The sequence below is a fragment of the Nomascus leucogenys genome, chromosome 13, assembly GCF_006542625.1.
Source record: "Nomascus leucogenys isolate Asia chromosome 13, Asia_NLE_v1, whole genome shotgun sequence".
NCBI classification, from domain to species: domain Eukaryota; kingdom Metazoa; phylum Chordata; class Mammalia; order Primates; family Hylobatidae; genus Nomascus; species Nomascus leucogenys.
In genome coordinates, this window is record NC_044393.1 from 39,254,902 (window position 1) to 39,267,415 (window position 12,514).

The following is a 12,514-nucleotide window of genomic DNA, read 5'->3' on the forward strand; positions in this document are numbered from 1 at the left end:
CTGTTATTGGTCTATTCAGAGATTCAACTTCTTCCTGGTTTAGTCTTGGGAGGGTGTATTTGTCGAGGAATTTATCCATTTCTTCTAGATTTTCTAGTTTATTTGCATAGAGGTGTTTGTAGTATTCTCTGATGGTAGATTGTATTTCTGTGGGATCGGTGCTGATATCCCCTTTTTCATTTTTTATTGCATCTATTTGATTCTTCTCTCTTTTCTTCTTTATAAGTCTTGCTAGTGGTCTATCAATTTTGTTGATCTTTTCAAAAAACCAGCTCCTGGATTCATTAATTTTTTGGAGGGTTTTTTGTGTCTGTATTTCCTAAAGTTCTGCTCTGATTTTAGTTATTTCTAGCCTTCTGCTAGCTTTTGAATGTGTTTGCTCTTGCATTTCTAGTTCTTTAATTGTGATGGTAGGGCGTCAATTTTGGATCTTTCCTGCTTTCTCTTGTGGGCATTTAGTGCTATAAATTTCCCTCTACACACTGCTTTGAATATGTCCCAGAGATTCTGGTATGTTGTGTCTTTGTTCTCCTTGGTTTCAAAGAACATCTTTATTTCTGCCTTCATTTCATTATGTACCCAATAGTCATTCAGGAGCAGGTTGTTCAGTTTCCATGTAGTTGAGCAGTTTTGAGTGAGTTTCTTAATCCTGAGTTCTAGTTTGATTGCACTGTGGTCTGAGCGACAGTTTGTTATAATTTCTGTTCTTTTACATTTGCTGAGGAGAGCTTTACTTCCAACTATGTGGTCAATTTTGGAATAGGTGTGGTGTGGTGCTGAAAAAAATGTATATTCTGTTGACTTGGGGTGGAGAGTTCTGTAGATGTCTATTAGGTCCACTTTGTGCGGAGCTGAGTTCAATTCCTGGATATCCTTGTTAACTTTCTGTCTCATTGATCTGTCTAATGTTGACAGTGGGGTGTTAAAATCTCCCATTATTATTGTGTGGGAGTTTAAATCCCTTTGTAGGTCACTCAGGACTTGCTTTATGAATCTGGGTGCTCCTGTGTTGGGTGCATATATATTTAGGATAGTTAGCTCTTCTTGTTGAATTGATCCCTTTACCATTATGTAATGGCCTTCTTTGTCTCTTTTGATTTTTGTTGGTTTAAAGTCTATTTTATCAGAGACTAGGATTGCAACCCCTGCCTTTTTTTGTTTTCCATTTGCTTGATAGATCTTCCTCCATCCCTTTATTCTGAGTCTATGTGTGTCTCTGCACGTGAGATGGGTTTCCTGAATACAGCACACTGATGGGTCCTGACTCCTTATCCAGTTTGCCAGTCTGTGTCTTTTAATTGGAGCATTTAGCCCATTTACCTTTAAAGTTAATATTGTTATGTGTGAATTTGATCCTGTCATTATGATGTTAGTTGGTTATTTTGCTCGTTAGTTGCAGTTTCTTCCTAGCCTCAATGATCTTTACAATTTGGCATGTTTTTGCAGTGGCTGGTACCAGTTGCTCCTTTCCATGTTTAGTGCTTCCTTCAGGAGCTCTTTTAGGGCAGGCCTGGTGGTGACAAAATCTCTCAGCATTTGCTTGTCTGTAAAGTATTTTATTTCTCCTTCATTTATGAAGCTTAGTTTGGCTGGATATGAAATTCTGGGTTGGAAATTCTTTTCTTTAAGAATGTTGAATATCGGCCCCCACTCTCTTCTGTCTTATAGAGTTTCTGCTGAGAGATCAGCTGTTAGTCTGATGGGCTTCCCTTTGTGGGTAACCCGACCTTCTCTCTGGCTGCCCTTAACATTTTCTCCTTCATTTCAACTTTGGTGAATCTCAGAATTATGTGTCTTGGACTTGCTCTTCTCGAGGAATATCTCTGTGATGTTCTCTGTATTTCCTGAATCTGAATGTTGGCCTGCCTTGCTAGATTGGGGAAGTTCTCCTGGATAATATCTTGCAGAGTGTTTTCCAACTTGGTTCCATTATCCCCGTCATTTTCTGGTGCACCAATCAGATGTAGGTTTGGTCTTTTCACATAGTCCCCAATTTCTTGGAGGCTTTGTTCATTTCTTTTTATTCTTTTTTCTCTAAAACTCCCTTCTCACTTCATTTCATTCATTTCATCTTCCATCACTGATACCCTTTCTTCCAATTGATCGCATCAGCTGCTGAGACTTCTGCAATCTTTGCATAGTTCTTGATACTTGGCTTTCAGCTCCATCAGCTCCTTTAAGCCCTTCTCTCCATTGGTTATTCTAGCTATCCATTCATCTAATTTTTTTTCAAAGTTTTTAACCTCTCTGCTATTGTTTTGAATTTCCTCTCATAGCTCGGAGCAGTTTGATCATCTGAAGACTTCTTCTGTCAACTCATCAAAGTCATTCTCGGTCCAGCTTTGTTCCATTGCTGGTGAGGAACTGCGTTCCTTTGGAGGAGGAGAGGTGCTCTGCTTTTTGGAGTTTCCAGTTTTTCTGCTCTGTTTTTTCCCCATCTTTGTGGTTTTATCTGCTTTTGGTCTTTGATGATGATGATGTACAGATGGGTTTTTGGTGTGGATGTCCTTTCTGTTTGTTAGTTTTCCTTCTACCAGACAGGACCCTCAGCTGCAGGTCTGTTGGGGTTTGCTAGAGGTCCACTCCAGACCCTGTTTGGCTGGGTGTCAGCAGCGGTGGCTGCAGAACAGTGGATTTTCGTGAGACCACAAATTCAGCTGTCTGATAGTTCCTCTGGAAGTTTTGTCTCAGAGGAGTACCTGGCCGAGTGAGGTGTCAGTGTGTCCCTACTGGGGGATGCCTCCCAGTTAGGCTGCTCGGGGGTCAGGGACCCACTTTAGGAGGCAGTCTGTCCATTCTCAGATATCCAGCTGCATGCTGGGAGAACCACTACTCTCTTCAAAGCTGTCAGTCAGACAGGGACATTTAAGTCTGCAGAGGTTCCTGCTGAATTTTTGTTTGTCTGTGCCCTGCCCCCAGAGGTAGAGCCTACAGAGGCAGGCAGGCCTCCTTGAGCTGTGGTGGGCTCCACCAAGTTCGAGCTTCCTGGCTGCTTTGTTTACCTAAGCAAGCCTGGGCAATGGCGGGCACCCCTCCCCCAGCCTCGCTGCTGCCTTGCAGTTTGATCTCAGACTGCTGTGCAAGCAATCAGCAAGAGTCTGTGGGCATAGGACCCTCTGAGCCAGGTGCAGGACACAATCTCCTGGTGTGCCATTTTCCAGGCCTGTTGGAAAAGCGCAGTATTACGGTGGCACTGACCCAATTTTCCAGGTGCCATCTGTTACCCCTTTCTTTGACTAGGAAAGGGAACTCCCCAACAACTTGAGCTTCCCAAGTGAGACAATGCCTCGCCCTGCTTCGGCTCACACACAGTGTGCTGCACCGACTGTCCTGCACCCACTGTTTGGCACTCCCTAGTGAGATGAACCTGGTACCTCAAATGGAAATGCAGAATTCACCTGTCTTCTGTGTTGGTCAGGCTGGGAGCTGTAGACCAGAGCTGTTCCTCTTTGGCCATCTTGGCTCCACCCCTATGATGCCCTAAAGTATCAATTTCTTTCCCTCATTTTGAAATACTGTCATTATTTCTAGTTAACATAATACTAGAATTCAGATTCTGTGTCCATAGAAACTAGAAATGTCATGGTTGACTCTGCTTTACTACCGGCCTTCCTATTTCACTCAAACTCAGCAGCATAAAAAAAAGGCCACAAATGTTACACCTTGATTGCAACACATAAGTGCCCTTCTAGGAAGAATACAAGCATCAGTATATTAACTTGAAATTCATGACATCTTTCTTTAAGTATAAACTTTGGTATGGCAAATACTGAAGTCAAAAATTTAACAGAAAATGATCTGCAGATATAATGCAACCTCTAATAAAGTACCAGTGATATACTTAATAAAAGTTTTATAAAATATAGCTAAAATTTGTATGGTACCACAAAAGACCATAAATAGCCAAACCAATCAAGCAAAAAACAAGAACAAAAAAAAAATAAAATAAAACAAAACAAAAAATATGTTGAAGGTATCACCCTGACTTTGAAATATACTAAAAAGCTATGGTAACCAGAACAGTATGGTACTTGAATAAAAACAGACACACTGAACAATGGAGCAGAAAAAACGAGACCAGAAATACATCCATGCATTTACAGCTAACTGATTTTAAGTAAAGGTGAAAATTTCTTAGGAAAAGGACAACATCTTCAATAAATGGTGTTGAGAAAACTTCATATCCACATGCAGAGAAATAAAATGAGACCCTCATCTCACAACTCAAAATAAATTATACTTAAATGTAGGCCTGAAACTCTGAATCTATTAAAAAAAATATAGGAGAGTGAAAGCACCATAACAATGGTCTGGGCAATGACTTTTAAATTTTTAAAAATTCCAGATAACAGGAAAAAATAGATGAGTCAGATTGTTTCAAATTAAAAACCTGCTGCATGTAATCTGATACAGTCAACAGGAGGAAACAACTAAAATATTGGACAAAATATTTGCAAATCGTACATGTGACAAGGGGTTAATGTCAAAAATACATTAAAAACTCAAATGACTATACAACAAAAGGAAAATAACTATTAAAATGAGCAAAAGGCTTAAAATATATTTTTTGAGAAAAGTTATGACCAACAGATATATTTAAAAATTCTCAGCCAGGCGCAGTGGCTTATACCTATGATCCTAGCACTTTGGGAGGGTGAGGCGGGCAGATCATTTGAGGTCAGGAGTTTGAGGCCAAACTGACCAACATGGTGAAACACCGTCTCCACTAAAAATACAAAAATTAGCTGGGTGTTGTGGCATGCACCTTTAATCTCAGCTTCTTGGGAGGCTGAGGTGGGAGAATCACTTGAACCCTGGAGGTGGAGGTTGCAGTGAGCTGACATCACACCATTGCACTCCAGCCTGGGCAACAGAGCAAGACTCCATCTCAGAAAAAAAAATGTCAATTATTGTCAGGGAAAGGCAAGCCAAAATACTATGCAATATTTACTTACTCCTGTTAGGATGACTCTTATTATAAAGAAGAATAAAAGAATAAAGATGTGAAGAAAAGGGAATTCTTGCACATTGTTGCTCTGAATGTAAATGAGGACACCCATTATTTAAAAAAGAAAACATTCTTAAAAATTTAACATCAAACTACCAAATAATACAGCAATTACACTATTGGATATGTATCCAAAACAAATTAAATCAGAATGAAGAAACATTTGCACTTCTATGTTGTTTGCAGCATTCTTCACAATAGCCAAAATATAGAATCAACTCTTCAACATCTAATGAGGAAATGAAGACGACATGATTTATATACACAATGAAATACTACTCATCTTTAAAAAAGAAAATTCTATTATTTTTGATCACATGTATTAACTTAGAGGATTTATTAGTTGAAATTAGTTGAAATAAGCCAGTCACAGAAAGACTACTATCTCATGATTTCACTTACACGTGGACTCTAAAACACTTAATCTCATTGAAGTAGAGAGTAAAATGGTGACCACCAGATGACAAAGTATTTAGAAGGGGGGGTTAAAAAAAGTCTGTTAAAGAATAAATAATTATGGCCGGGCGCGGTGGCTCACGCTTGTAATCCCAGCACTTTGGGAGGCTGAGGCGGGCGGATCACGAGGTCAGGAGATCGAGACCACAGTGAAACCCCGTCTCTACTAAAAATACAAAAAAATTAGCCGGGCGTGGTGGCGGGCGCCTGTAGTCCCAGCTACTCAGAGAGGCTGAGGCTGGAGAATGGCGTGAACCCGGGAGGCAGAGCTTGCAGTAAGCCGAGATCACGCCACTGCACTCCAGCCTGGGCGACAGAGCGAGACTCCGTCTCAAAAAAAAAAAAAAAAGAATAAATAATTATAGTTGCATAGGAGGATTACATTTGAGATTTTTTTGTACATCATGATGACTACTTTGGTATATTTGTATTTTTTTTAAATGCTAAGACAATCTCATGTGGTCTCACCACAAAAATGTTAACTATGTGAGTTAAAGCATTAATTACATAGAACTAAGCATTTGACCATGTATATATACTTCAAAATGTTTTACAGAATATACGTTTTATCTGTCAAGTTAAAAAATAGATTTTTTAAACATTATAGAAGGTTAATAATGTTTCAAATGTTGTCTATATATTTGTCATAAACTTGACTGAATAGTATCAAAAATATATAGTTTTTGTGCTGTTTTGGACATTTGTCAGTCATAACCATAGAAACTCTGATATTTCACTACATGTTCTGGACCCAACACGTGCATAGGAAGAGCCAATGTACTTTAGGGCTTTTACTTTAAGGTTGAGGCACCTGGAGTTTCTGGTGCTGATGGTAATAGTATGAAAGACACTAAAAGGGTAGGTGTTGCCTATGGTCCCATGACTGGCAACTCTGTGAACACAGTAAACAAGCTTGCATGCAAAAATCAAAGAAAATCTTTTGATCCAAAAGCTGACATGATCTCCAGAAGTTTCCCCTAGAAAATTACCAAGCAAAAATATGCAAAAGAGAAAGAAATCTTAAAAATTGTAATATCAATATGGAAAAAAATATTATTTTAAATTTCAAATCCACAGAGGTCGTTTTATTATTTTGCAATCTTTAATATTAAAACTTAAAAATAGAAGATTCTGCATGGAAATGTAAGTTGTGCTATAAGTATATCATAAAAAATTACATTTAAAATTCTTGGCCAGGCTCAGTGGCTCATGCCTGTAATCCCAGCAATTTGAGAGGCTGAGGTGGGCAGATCACCTGAGGTCAGGAGTTTGAGACCAGCCCTAGCCAACATGGTGAAACCCTGTCTCTACTAAAAATATGCAAATTATTTAAGAATTAAAGAACTTAAAATATAATTTTATATATATATTATATATATATATATATATATGTGCAAATTAGCCAAGCATGGTGGCACATGCCCGTAATTCCAGCTACATGGGAGACTAAGGGAGGGAGAATCATTTGAACTTGGGAGGCAGGGGTTGCAATGAGCCGAGATCCAGCCACCGCACTCCAGCCTGGGTGACAGAGCAAGACTCCGTCTGAAAAACCAAACAAAAAATAGAATTCTTTACTTACTATTAACTCTCTTAAAAAATTTAATTTCTAAAATATATTTCCTAGAAAATTTTATATTTGCAAACACTTTGTGTAAGAATCTAATAATATATTCTTTTTACAAACAGAAAAACAGTGTTGATTTAATCTTCTTACCTTTGGACAATGTATGCCTTATCTCAAATGTTCTGAAAGTTATATTGATAAGCAAACTCTCACGTTAAAATAAACTTTTCAGTACATTAAAAATACCAACTTTCCCATTAAAACCTAGGAAGTACCATGTGAAATGATGTGGCATAAAGACAAGTGAGAAAACTGTAGCCATAACACAGAAGAAGAAGAAAAGGGGCTTTGAGGCATAAATAGTTGGAATACTCATAAAAAGACAAGCAAAACTGAAGATAACTAGGAAATGAAAGAAAATAATTTCTTTTTAAATTCAGCGAGAGTCAGCTTTACAGCCTGGAAAAAAAGGTCCTCTTCACATGAAGAATCAATGTCATTGCTTCACCATTGATATTTTCCATCTCTGACTTGAGGTTACAGACACTCCAGCAGGAATATTTACGGATTTATCTTGGAGAATCTGTTACACAGCAAGCACTATCATGTTTGTTCGATATATTTATATATAAAAACGTCCTCATGACTTATGAAGCCTCCCTAGTACTTACCCAAACAAATTGGCTCAATAAATAAACTTCATACACTAATTCTGGAATTATATCTAAAAATTTTGCACGTCCTAAATTTCATAAAAAATCATATTTTATAATCACTGATGAGCTCACATAATGAATCCTTCATAAACTATAACACAAAAAACAATACAAGAAACAAGAAAATTATGGGTCTAGCATGAGTACCAGGCAAGTAAAAACAGAGAATATGCATAGGGAGATTCTGAAGCATAAGCCATAAGACTTTACAGTACTGAATTAAATACAAAGCAGAGAGTATAGATTTGTTTTCATTTTTGGTTTTTAGTTTCCTACTAAATTAGTCACTTTATTAAATGATTTTTTCAATATTGTTCTCTTCTTATGAAAATAGTACCTATTTTCACAAACTCATACTCACCCAAACACACTTACTTCATAATTTCCTTACACCTAAGATTTATCTTTAGACTAATATATGTGTATTTTTAACTCCAGGTAAATCAAAACTAAAAGTCCATATTTGTTTGCAGGGCAGAGAGGTCATATGTTTAAAAAAAATACATAACAAATTTTTTAAAATATTTAGGACTCAGATATGTATAGATTTTATATATACTCATATATAACATTTATTGAATATTTGTGACCATAAAAATTACCATATAGCCAATAACATTGATTATACATTTTTAAATAAAAGTGTAGAATTGGACTGTCTGTAATACAAAGGATAAATGCTAGAGGTGATGGATACCTCATCTACTTTGATGTGATTATCATACATTGTAGGCCTGTATCAAAATACACCATACCTGGCATAAACATATACACATACTATGTACCCGCAAAAATTAAGAAAAATAAATTTAAATTTTAAAAAAGAATAAAAATTTAACCTACAGGAACAAGATTCTTTAATGTATTTGCAATTTAAAGCCACCGGCAAAAGAGATCACCCGAGATGTTAGTCCAGTATGTTACCAAACAGTGTATTGTTACCATCTTTTACCTACACCCATGAGTAAGATGGGACAGATTAAAGTTAGTGACAAAATAACAATTTATTGAATGCACAATTGTCTTCACATGTTAAAAATGTTGTAAAAAACAAAATTCACATGAACACTAAAATTTTTTAAATGTACTGCATTTTATTACATAAAAGTACAATTAGTAAAATAATATACCACTAAATTTAATTAAATTAATTTTAAATATAATTAAAAATGGTTTTCTATTATGATAATGCAGAAATTACTTTGAACACCTAACTCATGCATCACTCAGTATTATAAGTTAAACACATATGCATTTCTCCATTAGATTTTCCATTTTCTTATATTTTAATGTCCTTACTCTTCTCAAGGTTATAAATAAGCAATCTAATTAAAAAATTATATCTCTGATGTAGCAACAATTGGTTACATGCTTTCCCATGAATACAATAGAAACAAGTTCAATTACATCATTATTCACTTTTCAAAACTTCTGTTATTTTTTCAAGGAATAAAGTATACTTTGAATATAATTATAACTCTCCAAACAATCTCATATTCCTTTTAAAGTTATATACAAATAACTTACCTAACAACTTTAGTTTTGGATTGTTTTCTATACTGAACACTGTGATACAGTGTAATGTCTGAAGTGCCTTAGTTATTTCTACTGTGAATTCTCTGATGTTTACATTGACTTAATTTTGGATTAAATATTTTTTCATATTTTCTGTATGAAATGTAGGGAAAAGAGAGATCAGACTGTCACTGTGTCTATGTAGAAAGGGAAGACATAAGAGACTCCATTTTGAAAAAGACCCGTACTTTAAACAATTGCTTTGCTGAGATGTTTTTAATTTGTAGTTTGCCCCAGCCACTTTGACCCAACTTGGCACTCACAAAAACATGTGTTGTATAAAATCAAGGTTTAAGGGATCTAGGGCTGTGCAGGACGTGCCTTGTTAACAAAATGTTTACAAGCAGTATACTTGGTAAAAGTCATTGCCATTCTCTAGTCTCAATAAACCAGGGGCACAATGCACTGTGGAAAGCCACAGGGACCTCTGCCCTTGAAAGCGGGGTATTGTCCAAGGTTTCTCCCCATGTGATAGTCTGAAATATGGCCTCGTGGGATGAGAAAGACCTGACTGTTCCCCAGCCCTACACCCGTAAATGGTCTGTGCTGAGGTGGATTAGTAAAAGAGGAAAGCCTCTTGCAGTTGAGCTGGAGGAAGGCCATTGTCTCCTGCTTGCCCCTGGGAACTGAATGTCTCAGTGTAAAACCCGATTGTACATTTGTTCAACTCTGAGATAGGAGAAAAGCTGCCCTGTGGTGGGAGGCGAGACATGTTGGCAGTAATGCTGCCTTGTTATTCTTTACTCCTCTGAGATGTTTGGGTGGAGAGAAACATAAATCTGGCCTACTTGCACATCCAGGCATAGTACCTTCCCTTGAACTTAATTATGATATAGATTCTTTCGCTCACATGTTTTTTGTTGACCTTCTCCTTATTATCACCCTGCTCTCCTACTACATTCCTTTTTGCTGAAATAATGAAAATAATAATAAAAACTGAGGGAACTCAGAGGCCGGTGCCTGTGCAGGTCCTTGGTGTGCTAAGTGCCGGTTCCCTGGACCCACTGTTGTTTCTCTATACTTTGTTTCTGTGTCTTATTTCTTTTCTCCATCTCTCATCCCACCCGACTAGAAATACTTTCATCAAATATATATTTTAGTATTTTAGTATAAGATATATTTTAGTATAAACTCTCTGGTGTTTTCTAAGCCCTAGGTTTTGAAAAAATATATATTTTTTCAAATTCATTACATTTCTATGGTTTTTTTCTCCAATATAAATTCTGTGATGTTGAATAGGGTTTGAGCAACTGCTTCAGGGTTTTTCTCTAGTACAAAACGTATACAATAAGATCTGTGATACAAGTAAATGTACTATAATCTTCTTTATATTTGTAATCTTTGTCTTCAGAATACTCTTCTTCACTTTAAAGGCTTATATTTTCTGAAAGACTTTTTGACAGTAATTGTACTTATAATGCTTTTATTAAGTATAAACTCTCAGAAGTTGAGTAAGATGTGAGCAGATACCAATAGCTTTTCCACATTCCTTATATTTATACAATTTTTTCCCAAGAATAAATTGTTCCTGTGCAATAAGGTGTGAGCATTGGTTAAAAGTTTTGTCACATTTTTCACACTTGTAGAAGTTTTCCCCAGTATGAATTATCTTATCTACAATCACATGTGACAACCACTTAAAGGCTTTGACACATTCTTCACATTTCAAGGGTTTTGCACCAGTATGATTTCTTTTATATTTAAAACAGTTTGAAGTGTTGTCAAAAGCATTGTCTCATCTTTGAGGTTTGTAGAGTTTCTCTCCAGTATAATTTATCTTATGTCTGTTAAGAATTGAGAACCTGTTAAAGGCTTTGCCACATTTTTCACACTAGTAGAATTTCTCTCTGGTATGAACTATGTGTAATAAGGGTTGAGAACTTGTTAAAGGCTTTGTTACATTCTTCATATTTGTTGAGTTTCTCTCCAGTATGAGTTACTTATGTCTAGTAAGGGTTGAGAATACACTAAAGATTTCACCCTATTCATCACATTTTAAAGTTTCCCTCCAGTAAAAGTTATCTTATGTTCAGTAAGAATTGAGGACTGATTGAAGGGTTTGCCACATTCTTCTCATGTGTAGAATTTCTCTCCAGTATGAATTATCTCACATTTAGTAAGATTTGAAAACTGGTTAGAAGATTTGCCACATTCTTCACATTAGTAGGGTTTCTCTTCAGCTTGAATTCTTTTATGCATAGTAAGATTTGAAGACTGGTTAAAAGCTTTGCCACATTCTTCACATTCATAGGGTTTCTCTTCAGTATGAATTTTTTTATGTCTAGTAAGGTTTGAAGACCACTTAAAAGCTTTGCCACATTTCTCACATTTGTCAGGTTTCTCTCCAGTATGAATTATCTTTTGTTTAATGAAGTTTGAAGACAAGTTAAAAGTTTTGCCACATTCTTCACATTTGTAGGATTATGAGTAGTAAGGGTTGAGGACTGCCTAAAAGCTTTGCCACGTTCTTCCCATTTGAAGCATTTCTCTCCAGTATGAATTCTCCTATGTCTAACAAAGATTGAGGACCAGTTAAATGCTTTGCTGCATTCTTCACATTTGTATAAATTCAATCTAGTATGAATTATTTTATGTTGAATTAGGTGTAAAAGCATGCAAAATGACTTACCAAATTTTTTACATTTGGAAAGTTTCTTTCTAGTATGCCTTATCTTATGTCTATTTGAATTTGAAAATTTATGAAAGACTTTCACATATTTATCACATTGAAATATTTTGCTCTGGGTAGTTGTCAAAAATTGGATAAGTTTCTTATAACCTCCTTTGTGTACTTTGCAATCATCCACATGTTTACGGCCTTTTCTTAGCTGTAAATTGTCATGTCCACATTTTCCATATCTTCTCAGTATTATTTTCTGGAAAAAATCTTTTTCGTCCTGCTCTGGCCAAAGAACTTGGGCAAAATGAGAACACATAACTGAAACAAATAAAAATAACAACTTACTCCACCTGCTAGACTCAGATGAATATATGTTACAAATCTAACCTATAAAATTATACACACTATGTAAGCAAGATGGCAAAGCAAAGTACCACAGGCCCTAATTCCTTCATAGACATATAAATGTAAAAAGAAAAAATAAACTGACCAAAATACATTTGTGGAAATTTTGTATATGAGTTTTGTGTGTGCAGTGTCCCAGGTGAGTATAATGCAGAGTCACATAGAAA

At 36.1% G+C, this 12,514-nt stretch overlaps 1 protein-coding gene across 1 annotated transcript in view; it reads left to right on the top strand.

Annotated features, from left to right (window-relative positions):
- Positions 1 to 12,260, top strand: part of LOC100581783 (acyl-protein thioesterase 1-like) — an 87,872-nt gene extending 75,612 nt beyond the window's left edge. Inside the window, exon 4 of the mRNA XM_030826764.1 lies at positions 12,190 to 12,260. Coding sequence (XP_030682624.1) covers positions 12,190 to 12,260 — 71 coding nt within the window. The remainder of the gene's footprint in view (positions 1 to 12,189) is intronic.
- Positions 12,261 to 12,514: the final 254 nt, after the last annotated feature.